Source organism: Cavia porcellus, unplaced genomic scaffold, assembly GCF_034190915.1.
Source record: "Cavia porcellus strain 051 isolate PalLab524CR breed Dunkin Hartley unplaced genomic scaffold, mCavPor4.1 scaffold_32, whole genome shotgun sequence".
Classification (NCBI taxonomy): domain Eukaryota; kingdom Metazoa; phylum Chordata; class Mammalia; order Rodentia; family Caviidae; genus Cavia; species Cavia porcellus.
Genome location: NW_026947515.1, coordinates 30,823,724 through 30,845,989, shown reverse-complemented (window position 1 = coordinate 30,845,989; position 22,266 = coordinate 30,823,724). Strand labels below are relative to the sequence as shown.

At 42.5% G+C, this 22,266-nt stretch overlaps 1 protein-coding gene across 4 annotated transcripts in view; it reads left to right on the top strand.

Moving 5' to 3' along the window:
• Window positions 1–22,266, top strand: part of Wdr45b (WD repeat domain 45B) — a 32,131-nt gene that overhangs the window by 3,394 nt on the left and 6,471 nt on the right. For 2 of the 4 annotated variants that reach the window (XM_003464837.5, XM_023562928.2), the window contains exons 2-5: window positions 3,472–3,546; window positions 18,194–18,295; window positions 20,083–20,170; window positions 21,404–21,498. In XM_003464837.5, coding sequence (XP_003464885.1) covers window positions 3,472–3,546; window positions 18,194–18,295; window positions 20,083–20,170; window positions 21,404–21,498 — 360 coding nt within the window. Of the gene's footprint in view, window positions 1–538; window positions 569–3,471; window positions 3,547–18,193; window positions 18,296–20,082; window positions 20,171–21,403; window positions 21,499–22,266 lie in introns of all 4 variants that reach the window. The other 2 variants (XM_063241935.1, XM_063241934.1) reach the window with 2 other exon arrangements.

Here is a 22,266-nt window from a genome sequence, read left to right as displayed (position 1 = left end):
ATTCTTTAAATTTGGGGAGGTTTGATTTCCCCCCTCCCCCTGGTTCTTTATGTATATTAGAAAGTAGTCCTTTGTCTGAGGAACAGCTGGCAAACATTTTCTCCCATATTGTGGGTTGTGTCTTCACTCTGGTGGTGGTTTCTCTTGCTGTACAAAAGCTTTTTAATAAGATGAAATCCCAGTTATTGATTCTTTGTGATAGTTCCTGTCTGATTGGAGTTTTGTTCCTAACATCTTTGCCTACACTTAAGTCTTCAATAGGTCTACTTATCCTGACTTCCAACAGATTTAATGTTTCTGTTTTAATATTTAGATCTTTGATCCATTTCAATTTTAGTTTAGAGCATGATGAAAGCTATAGGTCCAAAGCGTGTAGAAAGCCAGTTTTCCCGCACCATTTGTTAAAGCTAGCTCATAATTTTAAATTGTTCAAACTTTATTTTTTCCCCAGTGATAATTTGCACTACAGTCTTCACAACTGAAAGTGTTGGTACAAGCATTTCTATAATGTGTCCACTTACTTTTTCTATCCCAACAGGAAGCAGAGATATTTGAATAGCTGCTCGAGGTAAGCCCTGAGGTGACAGATGAAGCTCCTGGGCCCACGCGGCCATCACTGCTGGCTTTGGGGGAGCTGTGTGGTGTAGTTTAGGCCAGAGATTTCCCAGGGAGAAAAGGGTAGCTGAGTGTGGTGGCACAGGCAAGACTATCTCAACAACAACAAAAAAAAGACAAAAGAAACCCAAGCAGATGAAATCCAGGAACCCCTCACACACAGTGCACATATATATGTTTAGCTTGTTGCATTTTCCAAACTGCACACACCCCTCAGCAGTACCCTGGTTCTGATCCTGAGTATATCCCAGCTCTCATGCTCCTTCCAGCCTGACCTGTGACAGCATCGATTAGTTTTGCTTGCTTCTATGCTTACTTTAGGTTATGTTGTTTTGTTGTTTTGGTTGTACTTTTTTTTTGTACTGGAGATTGTACTTATAACCTCATGCTTGGCAGGCAGACGTTTATGCCACTGAGCTAAATCCTCAGCCCTTTATTTTGGTTTTTTGAGATAAGTCTTACTCTCTAGTCCAGACTGGCCTCAAACTGTCAGCAATCCTGCCTCCGCCTCCCAGGGGCTGGAGGTTACAGTCCTGTGCCACCTCACTCTGTACTTACTTTAGTGTTTATTTCTGTCTTTGGCTTTTGTTGGTTTGCTTTTATTGCCATGCTGATGATCAACCTAGCAGAGTGAGAGTGCACCTTTTAGAGGTGGGTGGCCAAACTGCAACACAAAACTCACTCACTTACTGAAAAGTGCCAGACTGCAATTAAACCTGAATATCTGATGCTCGGCTGCTGGGGTGACTTAGCTGAGATGTCATAGACTCTCCATTCCTAGGGCCTTGTGCGTGCTAGGCAAGTGCTTACAGCTGAACTGGGTATAGTACCAGTCTGTTTTTGTCTTTTTCATTGTCATGTTTTTGAGATTTTTTCTCCCCACGTTGTTGGTTGTAGTTACAGATCCTTCTCATGAACATGTAGTGTTCCTTTGCAGGTGTGTATTGCCATTCATTTGTCCATTTTATTTTTGGTGAGCATTTGTATAGGTTCTAGTTTTTGGCTTCCATAAGTATAACAGAGCCACTGTGATTATTGTGAGACATGTCTTTTGATGAGCACATGTTCACGGGTCTGCAAGGGTATGCTGGGAGCAGTTGGAGCTGTGCTATCCTTGCAGATAGTTCTTCAGAGTGCTCTTCGCGTTTCGCCTCAGTGTTCCTCTGTGTTCCTCTGACTTGACACCAAGCTGGCACTCGTACCCATCATTTTGACCAGTGGGGCCAGTGTGCTTTATTTACGTTCTCCTGGTTCCTTGTTTACTGATGATCCTGTTTTTTTGAGACAGGGTCTTGCTATGTAATTTAGGTTGACCTGGACTTACTGTGTGGCCTAGGCTGGCCTTGAATTCATGACTATCCTTCTGCCTCAGTTTCTCAAGTGTTGGGATTACAGTATCTACCACCATATCTGGCTTGATGATCAGTTTGTTTTGTTTTTCTTTTGCTTGTGGATTTATAAAAGTGGCTTGTATGTTTTTATACAAATCTTTAATCAGGACTGTTTCCTGATGAAGACCAGTAGATACAGACTTGATTAAGACTTATGAAAGATGTAGTAGTTGAAAAGGAAAAAATTTAACTAGTATCTCTATATTTTTTGGCAAGGAAAGCTCATATTCCTCTGACTGGGCTATATGCTGATAATAACATCAAAAGGGTATTGTAACTCAGAACAATTTAAGTAAGACATAACGTAGCACCTTCAAGTGAGTTTCAGATTCCAGGCCCAGGTAAATTACATTTCAGAATGTAAGAGCTGATCACATAGTAAGATCTCTGGTTCTCTGGTGTAGCTGTCATGGATCCTGGGATCTGTCTTGATCTGTAGTTTTATACTTGGATAAAAATACAGTTATACTTTTCCAATTGGAAGGATGACTGATGGGACAGAATAATCTCATCCCACAACCACAGTGGTAGCGCAAAACTAATAGAATGGAACTTAAGAGACCTTAACATTGGTTTTCAAACCAGTTTTTCAGGGACCAGGCTTCACAACATTTCATATGAAGAATTGGAAGGTTTAGTTGTTCTCAAAGCTTCATGTGAACCTGCAGTTGGATATGGCATTTAAAGGAGGTCGGTATAGTTGTGGGCCATACCTAAAGTGACTGGAGTCCAGGTTGCAGGAAACAAAGCAGCATGGTCTTGAAACTTGAGTGCCTTTTATTTAGACCATTAGCAATCTGGATGAATGACTTGGAGATGATGGCCTGGGTCTCATTGTGACCATGACAGGGGTTTGTGGAGTTTGAGCAGTTTGCATCTTGTAGGAAACGACGCTAAGATAGAAGAGAGCAGCCCTCGCTCTTTTCAGTCTCAGGAGTATGAGACTCCCTGCATGTCTGCTGGATCCTGCCCCTTTCCCTCACCTGCTGAATCCACACTGGCCAGACTGGCTTGCGTGGTGGCTGTCCTAACTTGCTTGTGCACATTGTTGTTTGTCACTGTGTCTCTAGGACTAGTGCAGTACCTGAGCACGTGAAAAGTCTGTTCCAGAAGTAGGGCCAGTGAGCTTGAGAGGCGAGCATTCAAGGAATGCTCATTGGCAGAGTGGCTTTCCAAGGTAACCTGTGAGCTCTTTCTGGAATTCAGTGTTCAGGCGTAGGCTAGTCCACAGGAATGCAGCAGGAGAACCCTGCAGCAAATAAGCCAGCATTCATTACTCCAGAGGCTCCTGTGCGTGCTCAGTGATGCAGGATGGGTACATCCCTTGTATCATCTCTGTGAGGAGAGTGGCCGTGACTGGGCGTGCATCGTGTCTGTGAAGTTTGGGAACCTCTGAGTGCCACGTCTCCAGACTGCTTGTCTTGTCCACTGGGAACTAATACGTCTTTTCATACTCCTGCTTCAGGGTGCTTTGCGTGTGGGATGGAAAATGGATTCCGAGTCTATAACACCGATCCACTCAAAGAAAAAGAGAAACAAGGTAAGGGGATGATGAACATTTCCTGGCTTTTCCCTTTTCCAGCCCTCAAAGAATCTAAATTTCATTTTGCAGCTGGAATAGCTATTTCTGAGAGATAGGTAAACAGGGTTCTGACCCTTTCCAAATCCAGGCAGGGCTGTGGTCATTGTCTCTGAGCTCTGTGAGGTGGCTGTGTCCTGGAGAACATGGTTGGGCTGACTGGTGGTGAGTAATCTGGCAGGCAGACCTCTCCTGTCTTTAGAGGAATAAGTGTTTTAAAGGTGTCCACTTTCTCTCTTTTCTTACTGGATGTGAAGCTGTAGAGAACTCAGTTGATGAGTTTAATTGTAGCATGTGGATCTCTTAACAATAATAAAATGAACAGTAATTGGAAGATATTTGATCTGGGCATGTTGGTGCATGCCTGTAACTCCAGGACTCTGGGAGGCTAAAGCAGGAGGATCACAAGTTTGAGTCCAGCCAGGGCAAATATGGTGATTTAATGAGATCTTATCTCAAAATGGGTAGTATGTTCTAAGACCCACTAGCTGCCTAACAAACCCACAATGAGCCAGATCTTGTGTAGCCTGTGTTTTTTCCTGTTTATACGTGTCTGTGATTAAGTTTCATTTATAAGTTAGGCATAGAAAGAGATTAACAATGGTAACCAGCTGTGGATCTCAGCAACCTTGGTGTATGTTTTGGGTTGTGTTTTTATTTTTCTTTCTTGAGTTACTACAGATTGAATCTAGGATATTTGTACAGAGCTAAGTCCTTAGCCCTTTTTTATTTTGAGAAAGAGACTCATTAAGTAATTCAGTTTCCCAGGCTGGGTTTCAATTTGCAGTCCTCCTGCTTCAGCCTTCCAGAGTGCTGGAATTAATTACATGCATATTTTTTCCTTTTTTTTTCCCCTAGGCAAAATACTTTATTTTTTTCAAATTCAATTTATTTCAAGGGGGAAAAAAAGAAGAAAAACTAAAAGAAAATTTCAAAACATGTCAATCAGGGGCAACAATGGTACATACATTGTTATCCCCAAATCATTCACCCAGAGCATAAGACATCTGCTTACAATTGTCTGAACAACACCAGCACAATCTTTTTCTTCATTGAACTCAGAAATCAGAGGTGTAACCATCATAAGTATTTTTTATGTATATATATAAACATACACATATACATATGTTGTACCTTCAGCCTCTGGCACTAGTGAGACAATATGATGTTTACATATGTGTGTCTTATGAATTTCACTAATGAGTACCGTCTCAAATCGCATCCATTTAGCTATAAAAATCTCTAGTGTGTTCTTTTTTATGGCTAAGTAGCATGCCATTGTATAAAAGTACCACATTTCTTTTTTTCTGTCTGTCTTTCTTTCTTTCTTTCTTTTTTAATCGGTACTGGGGATCGAACTCACGAACAAGGCAGGCGCTTATGCCGCTGAGCCAAATCCATAGCCCCTCCACTTTTCTTTAATCCATTTCTCAGTCAATGGTCATATGGGTTGTTTCCAAGTTCGGGGCTATTACAAACTGTGCTGCTGTAAACATGGGTGCATGTATATTGATGTGGTAGGATGTTTTTAATTCTTTTGGGAGATACCCAGAAGGGGAATAGCTGGGTTGAATGGGACCTAGTTTTTTGAGGAATCTCTGCATACCCACATTTTTTTGTTTCCTTAAATTGAAAACTTTTGCTTTCACTTAAAGAGAGAGTGTTGTAGTAGCTTTCTTTTGCCAGCATGCTACTCTTGGCCTGGTGCCCTTATTTAAAATAAGGGTGACTTGCCAGGCCCACACCTGAAATCCAGCACTTGGGAGGCTGAGGCAGGAAGATTGATTGAGTTCAAGACCAGCCTGGCTGAACTATATAGCAGGCCTCAATACCATAGCATAGTGTGGTGTGGCGTGGTGTGGCATGGCATGGCATGGCATGGCATAACATGATGAAATAAAAGTGACTTGAACATAAGCACTCTGATAACAGAATTGCTATCAGGTGACTAAGTCATACATTGTGGGTACATTGGCTGGATGATTCTGTCCTGCATAGGATAAGAAAGTAAGATGTTAGTATACCATTTGGATCAGCATGCAGTTTACATTTGGGATTTTGCTTTTAATATTTTTAGACCAATATTTACCAAAGATAACTGAAATCCTGGGGCACAAAACCAAAGAGAAGGGATGGCTATTGTATTATAGCAAGTTGGTGAAAGTGTCAGCGTGGTGATGATCATCTCCTATTGATTCTCTGTGCTAATTTATTTTGTCTTGGTTTCACAGTAAATTAAGACAGTTTTGCTTTGTGCAGATAAATAGTTGTGAAACATTTTAAAATAGCTTAACTTGGAAACCTCCAGGTACTTTTCACTAAGTTGACCCTGGAGTTTAAAGATGTGCTGTAGAGCCAGATGAGGTGGTACATATCTGTAATCCTAGCTTTGTAGGTGAACAGCGAGTTGGAGCCTAATCTGGGTAATTTAGCCAGACCTTATCTCAAAATAAAAAATAATTTAAAAAAAATAGGTTTGTGTGAAAGCCTTGAGTTTGGTCCCCAGTATTGGGGGAAAAAAAAAGACAATGAGCTGTGGACCTTGCTGTCATAACTGATTCATTAGCAACTGTTTACTTAATGAAATATTTATACTAAATTTAGAATTTCTTATTTTTATAAGTTAGGTACGAAGTACCTGAAACTTGTAAGTTCCAGCAGCATGCACCATCTTGGACTTTTCATGCCTCTGGTGGGCAGGCTGCCTGAGCTTCTGTGTAGTGAGTCCGTGATGTGTGCTGGAGGCATGCCAGCGTTCCCAGCCCTCAGGAGCAGATGTACCTCGAGTGGAAGGGGCCCTGCAAGCCTGTGTGGTTCTCTTCAGGAGGCTTGGGGTCAGAGGAGGAAGAGTTGTAGAGGGGGCTGTAGCTTGAGAGGAGTGTGAGGCAGGTGTGGTTTTATAGCTTGATTGGTAAAACCTTTGTTTAAAGCAGTTTGCGAAAATTTGTTCATTTTAGATAAACGTGCTACTTTATCTAACAATTATACCTTGTTTGTTTGTTTGTTTGAGACAAGGTCTCGCTATGTAGTTTAGGCTGGCCTTCTCAACTATGTAGCCCAGGCTGGTTTTGAACCTGCAGCTGAACATAAGCACCAGCCTCTTCCAACCTCAGCGTCTTTAGTGCTGGGGTTACAGGTGTGTGCCCAATTATGCATCAGACCAAAAACTCCAAGTGCTTGAATAGAATACTAACTTGCAGCAGCTTCTAGTAGTGAAAAATTGGGCAGATGACCAGGAGATGTAGCTCAGTGGTAGAGCATTTGCCTAGCATGTGTGAGGCCCTGACTTCAGTATGCAGTGCACTTGCGCTTGCTCTCTGTCTCTGTCTTTGTCTCTCTCTGTCTCTGTCTCTCTCTCTGTCTCTCTCTCTCTCTCTCTCTCTCTCTCTCTCTCTCTCTCTCTCTCATACACACAGAACAAAACTAGAAAAATTGTTGGGTGGCCTTATGGTTATTAGAAGAGTAGTTATGGTGCATCCTTAAAACAGCAAGCACCTGCCTTGCAAGCAGGCGGTCGTGAGTTCAATCCCCGGTAGGGTGCCAGGCTCTGTGGGAGGGAGAGCAGTGTAGACCAGTGTTGTTCCATTTGAACTACAGCAGTATTTATGGGCAGGAAGTTGGAAGTGCATGAATGATGCACTTAAGCTGTGTTTCTCACTGTGTACTTTTTTGTATTGCGTAGTGATATGCAATTTTTATAGCGAGAAATAATTGAGATGTTTCTATTTAAAAAATTGCTCCACAGAAAAGGGAGTCTAGAAGAAAGCCATGTTGGCAGAGACCTGGCGTCTGCTCCATTCTCATAGGTGCTGCCCCTCTGTGGAAGGTAGCATTGTTCCTGCGGCTGCCTGCAGAGTGGCATTCTGCCCATGAGCAGCTGTCACTCCTCATCCTCCAGTGCTTCTCACGTGTCTGTTGGAAGCTTGGCCCTGTCAGTCAGTGAGAAGCTTTTGTGTCTTCCATGTGTATCTGCAACTTTAGTAGGTTATCAGATGTCTCCATACCCTATAGACCTGATACAGACCTGCAGACACTGACATCTGGGTGTGCTGGATGTGCAGGGCCCAGAGCCCGGCTGTTATCCAGGCAGCCCCTTCTTTAGGGAGAGCCTCTCCCTCCTTTCTTGGGCTGCGTGAGAGGGTTATAGGGGGTACAGAGTGCCTCTCGACTTTGTCCTAAAAATCTGCTTTTCTTTTCATGATTAAAGCCCAGAGATCATGGCAGTATTTCTGCTAAGTTTGTTTTGGTGCTGCTACTTGAACCAATAGCCTCACATGTGTGTGCCCTATCATTGACCCACTGCCAGCCACAAGTCTCAGTCCTTAAGATCTGTCCTTAAGATCCACCTCAGCCTCTGAAGTAGCTGGAATTACAGGGTGAGCCACTACATCCCTGGCTTCCTCTCTCTCAGTTGTTTGGGGTTTTGTTGTTGTTGTTTGGTTGGTTGGTTGGATTTTTGAAACAGGATCTTGCTGTGTAATTCAGGCTGGTGCTGAACTCACTATGTGTATAGCCGAGGCTGGCCTTGAACTTACAGCAGTACTCCTGCCTCAGCTTTCCGAGCACTAGGATTATAGGCATGCACCACTATACCAGGCTGGTTCTTTGTTACTGACATTGATATTTTTCTTTTTTATTTATTTATTTATTTTTTTTTTTTTTTAATTTTTTTTTTCGGTACTGGGGATCGAACTCACGACTGCCTGCTTGCAAGGCAGGCGCTTATACCACTGAGCTAAACCCCCAGCCCATTGATATTTTTCTAAATTGCATCAGACATAGGCCAGACATGGTTGACATATGCCTGTAATTCCAGCACTCAGGAGGCGGAGGTGGGAGAATTGCCATGATTTTGAGGTCAGCCTGGGCTACATACTGAGTTCAAGGTCAGCCTGACTAGTAAGGCTCTGTCTCTAAATAAATATCAGACAGAAATAGGCAGAAAGATAAAATATTTATACTTTTTATAAAATGCTTTTTTTTGTTAAAGGCTTAGAGAAAATCATATCTTTTTTTTTTTTTTTTTTTTTTATGTGCTGGGGATCGAACTCATGAGCTTGTGCTTGCCAGGGAGGCATTTATGCCACTGATTACATCCCCAGCCCATATCTTGTGTCATTCATTCATTCATTCATTCATTCATTCATTCATTCAGGGTACCAGGGACCAAACTCATGACCTCATACTTGCCAGGCAGGTGCTTATGGTGCTGAGCTAATCCCTGGCTATCTTGTATCTTTTTTTTTTTTTCTATTTTTTTTTTTTTTTTTAATTTAAGGAGAAAAATCAAAAAACAGAAAAAGGGTACAAGTAATACAAAATTTAAAAAATAAACAATAAGAAATCACTAGTTAATAGATTACATATTCTCATCTTAGAAATAGTTGTTCAAGTTACAAAATTGAAGCATATAATGTGGACTTTCAAACAGTGAGAGTGCAGTTTTGTTCAATGATCCAAAAAAACTCAGTAATATGGTTATCTTATACACTTAAACATATATGCAGTTATAACCTTTAGAGCACTTTCTTTTCTTTTGTACAATGACAATTACACATTTTGTGTTTTATTACTCCCACAGTTCTTACCACTTTTTTTGAAGAGAGTAAAACCAAATGCGACATATCAGAACAGAGTCAGACAAATCAAAAGGATGGATATAATAGATAATGTAAAAACAAAATACAAGGTGATCAACAGTGGTTACCATACTGCCTCTTGCTATTTTAAGAAGAACTGCCAGTTATAATAAAATTGAACAAAACAGTAAAGAATAAAACCAAAGCTTTGGAGACATTACAGGATTTTAAAAGAAGATAATAGTCAACTGGAATGGGCGTCATAATGATTCTTATTGTCTTCACAGTTTTCCCTATACTTTCTAACTTGGTACTGTCAAGCAAAGCAGAATAGGGGAAAATCAGTCAAAACAAGATGGTGAGGGCAATACAGGATTTCAAATCAAGTTAATAGGAAATTAAAGTAGGTTACTATAATGTATCCTGCTATTTTTTACTTATTTTTCCCTTAATTAAAAAGATGAAAAAAGTAAATGATTAAAAAGGGAGGGGGATTGAGATAAAAGAGGGCACAACAACAGAACAACGCAGGTCAAAACATAACCATTTAAGCAAAATAGTGTTTCACACAAGATATCCTGACATAAAAATAGTTACCATAGTGTCTCTTTCCTTGAAATCTTTGAGTATAACTTCATATACTGTAGCACCAAACATATCAAGACACTATAAAACCATTCAAGAGAATGACATTATTACAGGGTATTTAGAACCAATTAACAGAAAATGAACGAAGGTTTCTGTATAATCTCCTTGTCTATAAGAGTTTTTACTTATATTATCATATATAATAAAATCCTATAAGATACAACCTTTTAAGACCGATGGAGACAGAAGCATACAAGTTTGATGGGACTTCAAAACAAGATGATACGAAATCAGCACTAGCTATTATGATGTCTTGTTTTCTCCAAAATAGCTGTTCCTACTGTCCGATCTTCTCTGCCTCATTTCTGTTGAGCTCTTTTTCTGTCATTTGTTGTCAGTTTGTCTTCATTTTGCTTTCTGCTCCATTCATTGTAGCCTCTCTGCCACTATTTCTGGAATCTTGGTATTTTCCTTTTTTAGAATATCCTGCAGTATTCTCTATAGAGTTGAATTGGTGGTTGCAAATTCCCCTAGTTCCTCTTTATCCTGGAAGCACCTTGTTTTTCCATCAATTTCTAGGGACAGTTGTGCAGGATATATCAATCTTGGCTGGAGGTTATTATCTTTCAAAGCTTGAATTATTTCCCCCCACGCTCTTTGTGATTTGATGGTTTGTGCCGAGAAGTCTGCTGTAATTCTGATGGGTGTTCCCTTGTAAGTGATCTGTTTCTTGTCTCTGACGGCTTTTAATATTCTGTTCTTATACTAGATTTCTGGAATTTTGATTATTATATGACTGGGTGCAGCTCTGTTTGGGTTGTAGGTGGCTGGGGTCCTGTATGCCTCATACATCTGAGTATCTTTACCATTTGCTAAATTAGGGAAATTCTCTTGGATTATTTCTGTGAATAGCTTTCATAGTCTGTTTGTTTGTGTCCCTACTTCTTTTATGTTCTTAATTCTTAAGTTATAGATCCTCTTATCATCTTTTAGCCTTTGTATTGTTGCTGCTTGTTTTTTTTTTTGTTATTTTTAAGAAGTTTTTCATTTCATGCTCCCATATTACAAATCTGCCCTCCAGTTCAGATAATCTATCCTTAGTTTCTCTCAAGCTGTTATGCCAGTTTTCGGTAGAGTTTTTAGTTTCCTGGTATTGTCTTTGAACCTGCTTCAATGTATTCTATGTTTTCTCTATTTTCTCCACCAAACAATTCTCCCCTTTTTTTCTGTTCTTCCATTTCACCATCTGTTTTTTCTTGGGTGGTGCTTAGCATTTCTCTAACTATTCTACTTATATCTTGCTTCAGGTCGTTAATAATTTCATTCCTGAACCCATCTATGAGGCTCTGGAGATAACTGTTTTCTGTCTGTTGGTGCCGTGTCTGATACTGCATGTTTTTCAGGATTGGGGGCTGAGTACCCTTTCTTGTTGCTCCCTCTTCCCATATTTTTTGTTCCTTTTATCCAAGCATATATAGGAGGCCCAGTTTCTTTCTTTGTCGGTTACAGTTTGTTTGAATTGCGCCGGCTAGGTGTTCCTGCCCACTGCAGTGTACCAGGGAGACACAGACCTGGGCAGCCTATGGTGGGCCCGCCACTCCAGGTCAACCTACCAAAGGCTTCACTGCTAGGGTGCACCTCCAGGCGCTGGGACCTGGTTTGGGCTAGCTTACTGGGTCTTAGTCAGTGGCGTCATGCAGGCCAGGCACTCCCCACCAATCCCGCTTGAGAGGGGAATATGTGACTGAAGTCACTGCAGCATCCTGTTCCGGGTAGTCTGCCTGGTTCCAGTATGTCCTTTGCTGAAGCCTCCTACTCTATGGAAGGGTCAGGGCTCCATTCCCCACTTCCCACTCTCGGAGCTTTTGCACCTCTCTCCTTGGTGTGCAGATTGGGACGCAGCAGCAGCTACAGGAATTCAAATCGCAGCTTCCAGTGGCGCAGGGTCCAGCTTCTGCGCCGAGACCTTATCTGTTGCTGTTATATCAACGGGATTGCGTTTCCAGTTGGTTTCTCTTAGTTTAGTTTGTTCCTGGGTCGGCAAAGTATATCTTCCCTTGCTTAGGATTTCTCGCCCGGCACCATTCCTGGATTTTAAGTGTGGTTTCTCAGAGAGCCTCCGAAGCTGCTGCTATCTGTCTGCCATGTTCTCCCAGAAGTCTATCTTGTATCTTTTAAACCAAAATATTTTAAAATACTTTTAGATAGAACTTAACCAGCCTTTAGCAAAAGTTGACATTTTTTTCCTTAATAAGGCTGAATAATATTACATTTTCATGGAAGTACTTCAGCTTTGTTTTATTTTGTTTTTATTGAGGTCATTGAATTAGTTCTTAATATCCAAGGCGTATTTTAGAAGTTTTGTATCTGTTGACCATTTTGTGTTTCTGGTAGCTCGAGTCATGCTGTCTAAGGGATCGAGTGACTTGGTACTTTTAGGACTTCATAGACTAGCCTGACAAGTTGAACACTGATTAGTAAGGTTAACGGTAAATTTCAGTTCACATGGTATTAGTCATAAGAAAGTTCTTTCTCCTTTGTGTAGGGTCTACTAGTTACCTCTTGACATTCTTCTCAGATTGCTTTTAATAGACTTGGTTCTAAAACTAATTGAACCTGCCTTAAGAACTTCTGATGCCCGGAAGGCACAAAAGTTCTCTAGCAGTAATAATTTATTTTCTGGATTGTGATAAAAACCCTAACATTTAACATCTTAACCATCTTCAGGTGTAGAGATCAGAGATACTATATTCACACTGTTAAAACAGACATCCAATTTTTTCATCCTGCAAAACCCAAACACTGTATCCTTGTACTGTATCCTTAAACAATTCCCTGTTCTCCCTAGCCTGGTAACTTACATCCCACCTCACCCCCAGTACTGGGAAGTAAACCCAAGGCCTTCACACTTCACATTAAGCTACATCCCTAGCCCTTTTTATTCTGCATTTTGAAGCACCTGTGTAGACCAGTGTCCAATTTGGATCCTCGAGGCTTGGCGTCTGTCTCAGACTGCAGGGAGTATAGTTCCGTGAGCCTGGGTTACCATTCTGTCTGCCTCTGAATTTACTTTAGAGACTCCATATTTGGCAGTTGCACACTTTGTGTCTTTTTGTGACTGAGCTATCTCACCTGGCATAAAGTCCTGAAGGTTCATCTATGTTGTAGCAGGTGCCAGTATTTCTTCCTTTGTAAGGCTATCATTCCATTTTACTACACTTTGCTTACTCAGCCTTCATCAGACCCTTGAGCTGTTTATGACTATTCATGATTATATATGACACCTTGACATTTGTGACTAATGCAGTTGAGAACATATGTGGACTAGTATCTCTTTGGGATCCTGCTTTTCAGTTCTTTTGTTTAGATAGAGCGGAATGGTTGGATCATTCTTTAAGTTTTTGGCGATACACTGTACTATTTTCCACAGCAGCTAGCCCAGACAGATTCTAGAGTTTTCCACATGGTCACCAAGCAGGATCAGGCCCTGTTTCCTAAAGTCAGCATGCTAATGGTATGCAGAGGAATCTCCTTTGTTCTTGATGTGCATTCCTCTGATGACCATTGACTAAGCATCTTCTGTGTGCTTATTGGCCATTTGTAAATCATTTTTGGAGGAATGTCTATTCAAGTGCTTTCCTGGATTGATTTTTTTCGTTGTTGAGTTGCAAGAGTTTGCATTGTGTTCTGCATATTAACCTCTTACTAGCTAAATGATCGGTCAGTTTTTCTCCTACTCTATAGATTATCTCAGTGATGGTGAACATAGGGCCCAACTGTAACCCAAAACCCACTTACTCTTTGCAGAGTGCGAACACTGCATTTAAACCTGAACACTGAGATTTTAGTTAAGAAAAATAAACTTAGCCATTAACATCTTCTGTCTTAAAAGAAAAACACAGTAACACAGCTTTCAGTGATGTAAACAGGTTTTTATTGAAAGGTAAGAGTTTGCATTTGGCATGCTTTTGCACCATCAGTGTGACTTTGCCATTGTGTGTATGTTGATAATTTGTCAGACTTTGGCTCATACTTTGTTACTTTGAGAACATCATATTCAACACTCAGATCATCTCCTAGTCTGTTTGTTGTATCAGATTTGGTACAACTCAAAGCTGAAAACAGTTGCTTATAAGCATAAGATGATCTAAACAAACATGATCAGAAAAACAATTACAAGTGCTTTCATTGACTTAAAATTATTTGACAGAGAATTCCATACTTCAGGGTTTTTTGTTTGTTTGTTGTTGTTTGTTTTGTTTCTTGGTTTTATGACAGAATCTTACTATGCAGTTAAGGCTAGCTTTGAACTCACTATTTAGCCCAGGCTGATGTCAAAACTTACAGCGTTGCTCCTCCTCAGGTTCCTAAGCACTGGGATTAAGGTGTGCGTTCCCAGCTTGTATTTCACTTTTAGAACTACCAACAGTGCTGTCGTTTGTCATCTCATCACACTCTAGCTTCTCAAGTGTTGCACGCAGGTCATAGAATCTATCTTTTGAGATAGGACTGTCTTGAAATTCCAGAAGCTCCATTTCCAGATATCCAAAGTCTGAACAGTGCAAGCAGTAAAGATGAAGTTCTTCAAATCTGGTTTTTTCTGGAGACTTTAAACACAGAGTTGTCTTCATTTTACGGAACTATAAAAATTGTTACTAAAATTTTCCTTTGCTGCTGCTAACAGGCTAGAAAATTCCTTGTAGATTTTCTGATGGCTTGTAGAGTTGTCTGCAAATGTTGTAGACTTTTCTCAGTGCATATTTAGATTGGAAGATACAGCTGCCACTTCTAAGATCTTTCAACCTACAGTTTTCTTTCAGATGTTTTGATATCACAAAAAATCCTTTCTGCTGTTTTCCCTATACCTTGTAGTTTTTTGTTCAGTGCACTGAAGTATAGTATAAAACCAGGCTGTTGTTAAACCAGGCTGTATCAGTGAGCTGCAAGTGTTCCTGCCCCTTTTCAACTCATAAACGGCTTAATATTATCCAAGCAGGCTGCAGATCTCTCCAGGATGTGTCCTCTGCTCAGGTCCCAGACATTATTGTACATAAGTAAAGCATTATGCTCAAGCTTCATCGAGCAATACTTGAAATTGTCGAAAATTAAAAGCATGAGCCATGATATAATTCACCATTTTTGTGATGTCTCATTTTTTGCTCTTTGACTAGCACAGAAATCATATAATTATACCTTGGTTTATGGACTTAATTTGTTTTATGATTTGGGGGGAAATGGCTGTGTTTGTGTTTGTATGGGGAAGGTGACCATGGTTATATTTGTCACCCAATGTGTGATTTGCAGACAGCACAATTTTGCTAAATGCTTTTGTTTGCAAATAGAAGTGTTTGTGAATCAAGGTACAATGAAACTGAATGTCTGGATGTTTTGCTTCTTTAATAATGAACTGTGTGAAGTCAGAACCATTTTTTTGGTTCTATGTCTTGTAACAAAAAAGCTTCCATCATAGCATTGTAGATGTCCATTCCTGGTGTTCTTCCAAGCAAAGACCCCAGTTTCACCAGCTCTTCTCTCATGGTGTCACTAGCAGCATAACCAAAAGTACCGTGAGCCTTGGATGATTATTTTTATTTGTGTTCTCATGAAAGCAAACAGAGTAGCAACTGGCTGCCTTTGGTAAGGCAGTGGTGAGCTACTAACATCACTTGCCAAGTGGCATCTCAGATGCATTGTATAATTTTATTCTTATTGGGAAAATGATGGAGAAGAGAATTACTCCTAGACAACATGACCATTTTGATAAAATCCCCATCAGAGAGAGGCTTTCCAGGTTTTGCTACAAGTAAAATTTGAAAGCTCACCACTGTCAAGGTGATTTGTTTTTAAAAGATAGTGGGGGGGGGAGATTTAGCTCAGCCGTATAAGTACCTGCCTGGCACTGCCGGCAAGCACACAGTCATGAGTTCAATCCCTGGTACCAGATAGATAGATAGATAGATAGATAGATAGATAGATAAAAGATAGTCAGAAAAACTAAGATGCTGGGAGTAGTATTTCCTCAGTTTTCCCTCAAGAAATTTCTTTGCGCTGGGCATGGTGGCACATCCCAGCACTTGGGAGGCTAAGGCAGGAGTGTCACTGCAACTTTGAGTCCAGCGTGGGCTATGTAGTGAGTTCAAGGAGAAACTGAACTACATAGCAAAATCCCGTCTCAAAAAAAAGAAAGAAAAGAAACTATCGCCTTTCTGTTTCACCAAGTTGGGCATCACTTTTGTGCTTATTGTTCTGGTGCTCTTTGGCATTGGTGTGGAGCACAAAACACTTTCACTGCACAGGATGGCTCATACTGTCCTGCTGCATTCAGTCACTCCAGGTGATTCTGTCCAGGGCTGTTGGGGTCATCATCCACTGTCTGCTTTCAGCTTTCATATTTTTGCTGCAGCCATGTTTTGGTGTTCAACACTTGGAGTCTACAAAAACACAAAAATTTTAAAAAAATGAATCACTTAGTAAAAGTCTACCCCATACCAGAAATAGCTAACATCTTTAGTTAACGCTTAAGAATTGGATGTTCCCTGAATAAACAATATGGCAGTGATTACTAGCAGGGGCTTCTTTTGTTAATCACCAGCGCAAAGGTACAATGTTCACCGATCACCTGCTTTTTTTTTGGTACCAGGGATCAAACTCATGACCTTGTGCTTACCAGGTAGGTGCCTGTGTCACTGAGCTGAATCCCTGGCCTTGGTTACCTGTTTTGAAAAGGGCATCTGGGTGTAATTTCTCTACTTTGTGAGTGCTTCTGCTAAAATCACTGCCAGCCCGAGTGTGTGTATATGTTTCTCCATACTTGCTCTTGTTTTTTTATCAATTCTTTGCAAACAATTATGATGCTGTGAATTCAAATATACCATGGAGACAGCACAACATTAGAAGAATCTCAGTCTCTTAATTAGAACTTTTCTCTGCTAAATTTTAGATACTAAATTTCACTTTTCATAAGAAAACTCAAACATCTTATGTTAATAAAAAACAAATGCTTCAAATCTATGTATCATCTATCCTTCCTTGGCAATTCACTGAGTAGCTGTGTGAAAGCTCGTAAGTCTCAGGTTGCATGGATTTGGCCCCCTATGTGTACTGTTACCTGATGCTCAGCTTCTGGGGTAATGCTGGGGTGACTTGGCTCTTGTGCCAATAGAAGGCCCTGAGTGTCTACCATGGATTGTGCAGATGTTTTACAGAGTAGTTTTTAAGTTTGATATTGTCTCTGCCTATTTTTGCTTGTACTACTTGTGCTTTTGGTATTCATAGCCAAGAGATCATTCCCAAATCTAACATTGTGAAACTTCTCTTGTTTTCTGCTTGAGGAGTTTCATAGATTCAGAGCCTTCAATATTTCATTAATTAATTACTTTTGGAGACAGGGTCCCACTATGCAGTTCAGGGTGGCCTTGAACTCACTGTGTAGCACAGGTTGGTCTCAAACTTGCAGCAATCCCCCTGCCTCTGCTTCACTAATGCTGGGATTACAGATGTGTGCCCCCACACTCAGCTTGCGTTAATTTCGTGTGTGGTATTGGTGGGGTTCAGGTTCATTTTTGTGGATGTGGAGACAGGTTTCCCCAGTCCCACTTGTCTAGGAGACTGCTCTTCCCTGCTGAGGTGGCTGAGTTGTCTTAGGCAAGGCAACATGGATGCCGCCTAGGCACTGGTCTGTCATATTTCATGCTTCTTTAGAGTGGCTGTGTCTCCCTGTGCTGGCTGAATATTCTAGAGGAAACTCCTTGGTTGGAGGGCTGTATTCTGTGTTGCCTGGGGGAAAGACACAGTGCAGGCATTTGCACCTGCACCTTCTGTTGTAGCCAGAATTGGGTTGAGGTCTGTACACTGCCTGTAGGAAATGTTGTTCTCGCTGTGGACAGTACTGTGCAGTCTTCTGTGGGACTTGGTCAGACCCTGTCGTGGAGTGAGCTCATGCACTCTCACCCGAGGTCTACTGCCAGGACTGGGGTGTAAAAGTCTGTCCTTGCTGGCCAGGCCAGCTTCTGTGCTGTGGCTTCCTGCATGTTGTTGGCTGTGTCTTTCATGTTCTGAGCGGAAGGATGAGCTAGCCCACTCGCTATGGGAGCCCCAGAGGACAAGGGCTTTCTCTCCCAGTTCCTGAGGCCCCCTGCCTGAGTGGAGTGGGAGGTTAAGAGGAAGCAGCTCTACTGCTGGCATTGTTAAGACTCACTCTGTGTTCTCAGTCTACAGCTTGTTTTCATGAGTCAGCTTCTCAGTGGAAGCTTGTCAAAGACAACAAGATGCCAGCTGGGGTTTGGAGCCCACCGTGTGTGTAGTAGTCAGGCGCTTGCCTCTGTGGGCACTTGGATGTAAACAGAGTCAGAAATGAAACGTTGTGTCATGTCTTGATTTTTTTAAGTTGTAAAATATGTATATTAACATATTGAAATGTCTTTTTAAAATTATCATTTCAGAGTTTTTAGAAGGAGGAGTTGGCCACGTGGAAATGTTATTTCGCTGCAACTATTTGGCTTTAGTTGGTGGTGGAAAAAAACCAAAATATCCTCCCAACAAAGGTAAAGTAGCCACACCATCAAGAGCCTCCTTCCCTGTCTAGAGGCCTCTTAAACTTTGTAGACCGCCTCTGTTAGGGGCCGTGTGTGGCCTGTCCTCATGATGCTGTGCAATTTGAAGGACAAGGTCTGGGAAGAAGCATCCAGGAAGACTGGCTGTGGTCCGCTCAGCCTGCTCGGTGGTAAATGGGGGTGGGCCACACTGGGCCAGGTGGGGCTTCAGCTAAGGACTGCACAGGAGTCCCGCTTTGAGCTACTGATGAAGAAGCACTAATCTGGTGGCCATAAAGCAAGAAGGGACTGGGCCTGAGAGTCCACCCCTCATTTGGCACAGAGAAGTGGGCTTTCCCCATCCCACAGCAGGCTCTGCTCCTGTATGTCAGCATGGCTGTGGAACACATGAAGAGGTGTGGGGTGGACCCACCATTCACTGGAGGAGGCAGAGGGAAGCCACCTGCGGAGCCCAGAGCCAGAGCTGCAGAAGCCTGGGACACAGAGGCTATTACCTGTGCCAACTGAGTGCCCTTATGTTTGGAATAGGCCTTGGCCTCCAAGGTGGATGAGTTGTGGCAAGAGCTAGGCAAGCAGGCAGTCAAGGAAGAAGCAGGAGCGTGGAGATCTGCAAGGCAAGAGGTCTAGCCAAGGCCACACCCTCAGGGTAGGCAGGTCTGACAGAGGAGTGGGGAAGGCAATGGTGGCAGTGTGGTTCTGTGGCAGGGCTCATGCTTAGCCTTAGGAGGACTGGTTCCTTGCCAGAGCTATGTAAGAAACTGTCCTGTGCTGAGGTGCAGGCTCTGTATCCCTGGGAGAGAAACGGAACAGCACTCAGGTGATACCAGCGCGCAACTTTGCTTTGCTTTGGACTAAGAGCCTAGAAATGGAAAGACATTGCAGGGTATGGCAGTACATTCCTCCCACCCAGGCAACTCAGTGAGACTCTTTCAAAATAAAAAAAATTAAAAAGGCTTGGAAGGTAGCTCTCAGTGTGAAGGCTCTAGGTTTGATGTCCAGTAATAAAAAATAAAAATTAAAAAAGGTCTTGTCATGTAGTGCAGGTTGGCCTTGAATTCACTTATGTGGCCCAGGCTGACCCTGAACTTGCAACAGTCCTCCTGCCTCAGCCTCCAAAGTATTGAGATTACAGGTGTGTACCACCGTGCCCTGCAGTCACTGTATTTCTGTGTCCACCTTGTAAAGACAAATGGAAAAAGGACTTCCAGAACTGCTTCAGAAAGTGGGAAGAATGATAAAGTACCTTCAAACTGGAACTGGAGGGGTAAAGCATATAAATTATAAATATAAAAATGAGCCAAGGATGTAGCCTGGTGTGAACATCTTGGGTTCAGTTCCCAGTACTAAGGAAGGAAGGAATGCCTGGGAATTAATGTCTTTGACTGTAATTTTATTTTTATTTTTATTTTATTTATTTATTTTTGTCTTTTTCCTTTTTATCGGTACCGGGGATCGAACTCATGACTGCCTGCTTGCAAGACAGGCGCTTATGCCCCTGAGCTAAATCCCCAGCCCCTTGACTATAATTTTAAATTGAAATGTTCACCATATACTCTGTCGTGCCTTGTATACATCCTTAAATGTATGTTAGAAATGCAGCATTAAGGTTCATTTCTTCCATGTCTCTGTTTTTAGATAGCTTTTCTCTAGTGCTGAATACACTCACCAGGCTAGGAAGGGCTAGCAGAGACTGTGCGTGTGCATGTGTGTGTGAGTGTGTGTGTGCTCGCGCACTCTCGAAAGCCTGCTACACTGGGTTTGCTCTGCTGCCCTTATAGTGATGATCTGGGATGATCTCAAGAAGAAGACGGTTATTGAAATTGAGTTCTCTACGGAGGTCAAGGCGGTGAAGCTGCGGCGAGACAGGTGAGTTCAGTGTCCTTATCAGGGCACGTTCCACGTTCCTAGGTGTTGCACTGCTTTTCTGTCACAGGAAAAACGTTTTTTGAATTGCCATGGTAAAATGTCAGGGACCATGGTTCTTGACCAGCTAGGGCCACAGGAAGAAGTCAGTGGGCTTGACGGCCTCACGACTCTGAGGGTGGTGTGGCCCAACGGGAGTGCCTCGCAGGGTCCACAATGAGGAGCCAGCCAGGTCTGGCCTGGAGCTGAGAAGGGCAAAAAGACATGCGGAAGCTCTGCCATTGTGGCTGTCTCCTCATAGACACCTCTGCATGCTGACTTGACATGGAACAGCCAGGGACTGAAATCCAGGACGAGAGGCAGCTGGGTGACACTGAGCACTGAGCTGTGGGGCCCTTGGTAGCACAGAACTGTGAACCAGCAGATGAAAGACTTGCTTGTAAGCTGTCCTTAAGTAAGGATCTCCATAAGAATATGAAAGCAAAATTTGAGGCCATGTGTGGTGGTGTGCACCTGTAATCCCAGCTCTGAGGCAGAGGGTCACTAAGAGCTCAAGGCCAGCCCAGACTACTTAATGAGACCTTGTCTCCAACAGTAATTCATTGAAAATGTAGATAGATAGATAGAAAATAGGCTAGGGATGTAGAGTAGTGTGAAAGAAGGGAGGTGTAGGTTCTACTGGTTTAATTTAGTGCCTCCATATGCAGTGTGTTCTCTGAGACTGACCTGAGCCAGGTTTGAAGCCCCCCTCCCAGTGTTGCCCTGGGGCATGTGGCTCATGCCTTCATCTGGGACCTTATTAAAAAATAGGTTCTTTCTGTTTTCAGTGATTCTGAGTTTCAAAAAAGGTAAGAACAGAAATCATAGGCCGGGCAGAATAGTACACACCTGTAATCCCAGCAATCAAAAGGCTGAGGCAAGAGGATCTCCTGAGTTCAGGGCAAGCCTGGGTTATGTTGTGAGACCGACCTTGTCTCAAGAAACCAAAAGAAAAGAATGGGAAAAAAAGAAAAGAATGGAAGCCAGTGTGGTGGTGCACACCTATAAGCCCAGCACTTTGGAGGCTGAGGTAAGAGGATCATTTGAATTTGAGACTAGCCTAGACTACAAAGTGAGCTTAAGCTAGCTTGAACTACATTATGAGACCCTGTCTCAAAAAGACAAAAGAACAGAAATCCCAAAATGTTTGTGTCTAACTGTTTGTGGCATGGAATACTAATCATCTTTTCTTTGCAGAATTGTGGTTGTCTTGGACTCTATGATTAAAGTGTTCACATTCACACACAACCCTCACCAGCTGCATGTCTTTGAAACCTGCTATAACCCTAAAGGTGAGCACCTTAAGGGAGGGTTGGTGGGTCCCAAGGCTGCAACTGTCCTGAGGCAGGTGGACCGTGCTCTGCCCCCCACAGCAGAGCTCGGAAGAGCAGCCGCTGTGGCTTTCCACCAGCTATGAGCTCACTGGGCCCACAATGCTGAAGCCACACTTCATGCCACAAATGGGGACTGCTTCCCGTGCTGGCCCACCCACCCTGCATCCCTCAGATTCAGGCCCAGGGGCGCTCATTGGCCCCAGAGCTACCCAGGTCATCAGGTGTTGGAGTGATGAGTGTTTTATTCCCTGCCTCCTGGATTAGAAATTGTGAAACCAGCTCAGTAGTTCATCATCTTATACCCTTGTAAAGATTTGGAGCTTTTCCCAGAGCTATCTTGGGATATGAGTTACGTAACTTAGGTTTTTGTGCGATCTAGGTCTTGCTCTGTTGCCCAGGCTGGTCTCAGACTTTTGGGGTTAGACTTTTGGAGTTCTCATGCCTCAGCCTCCCAAGTGTCTGAGACTTCAGGTGTACCACTGTGCCCAGCTGTGTTTGACTTGCCACAGCACCAGGGCCATCTGTGTTCAGAGTGTGCCATGTGGCCATTCATCATTCATCCTTGTGATCAAATACTGAGAAACAGCCTGAGGAGGAAAGGCTTGTCTTGGCTCATGTCAGAGGCTTCCGTGCGCCGGCTCAGTGGCTGTCAGGACTGTGGAGAGGCAGAAGTGTCTGGTGGAGCAGAGCTGCTCACCTCAGGCACCGGGACAGGGTAGGTGAGGA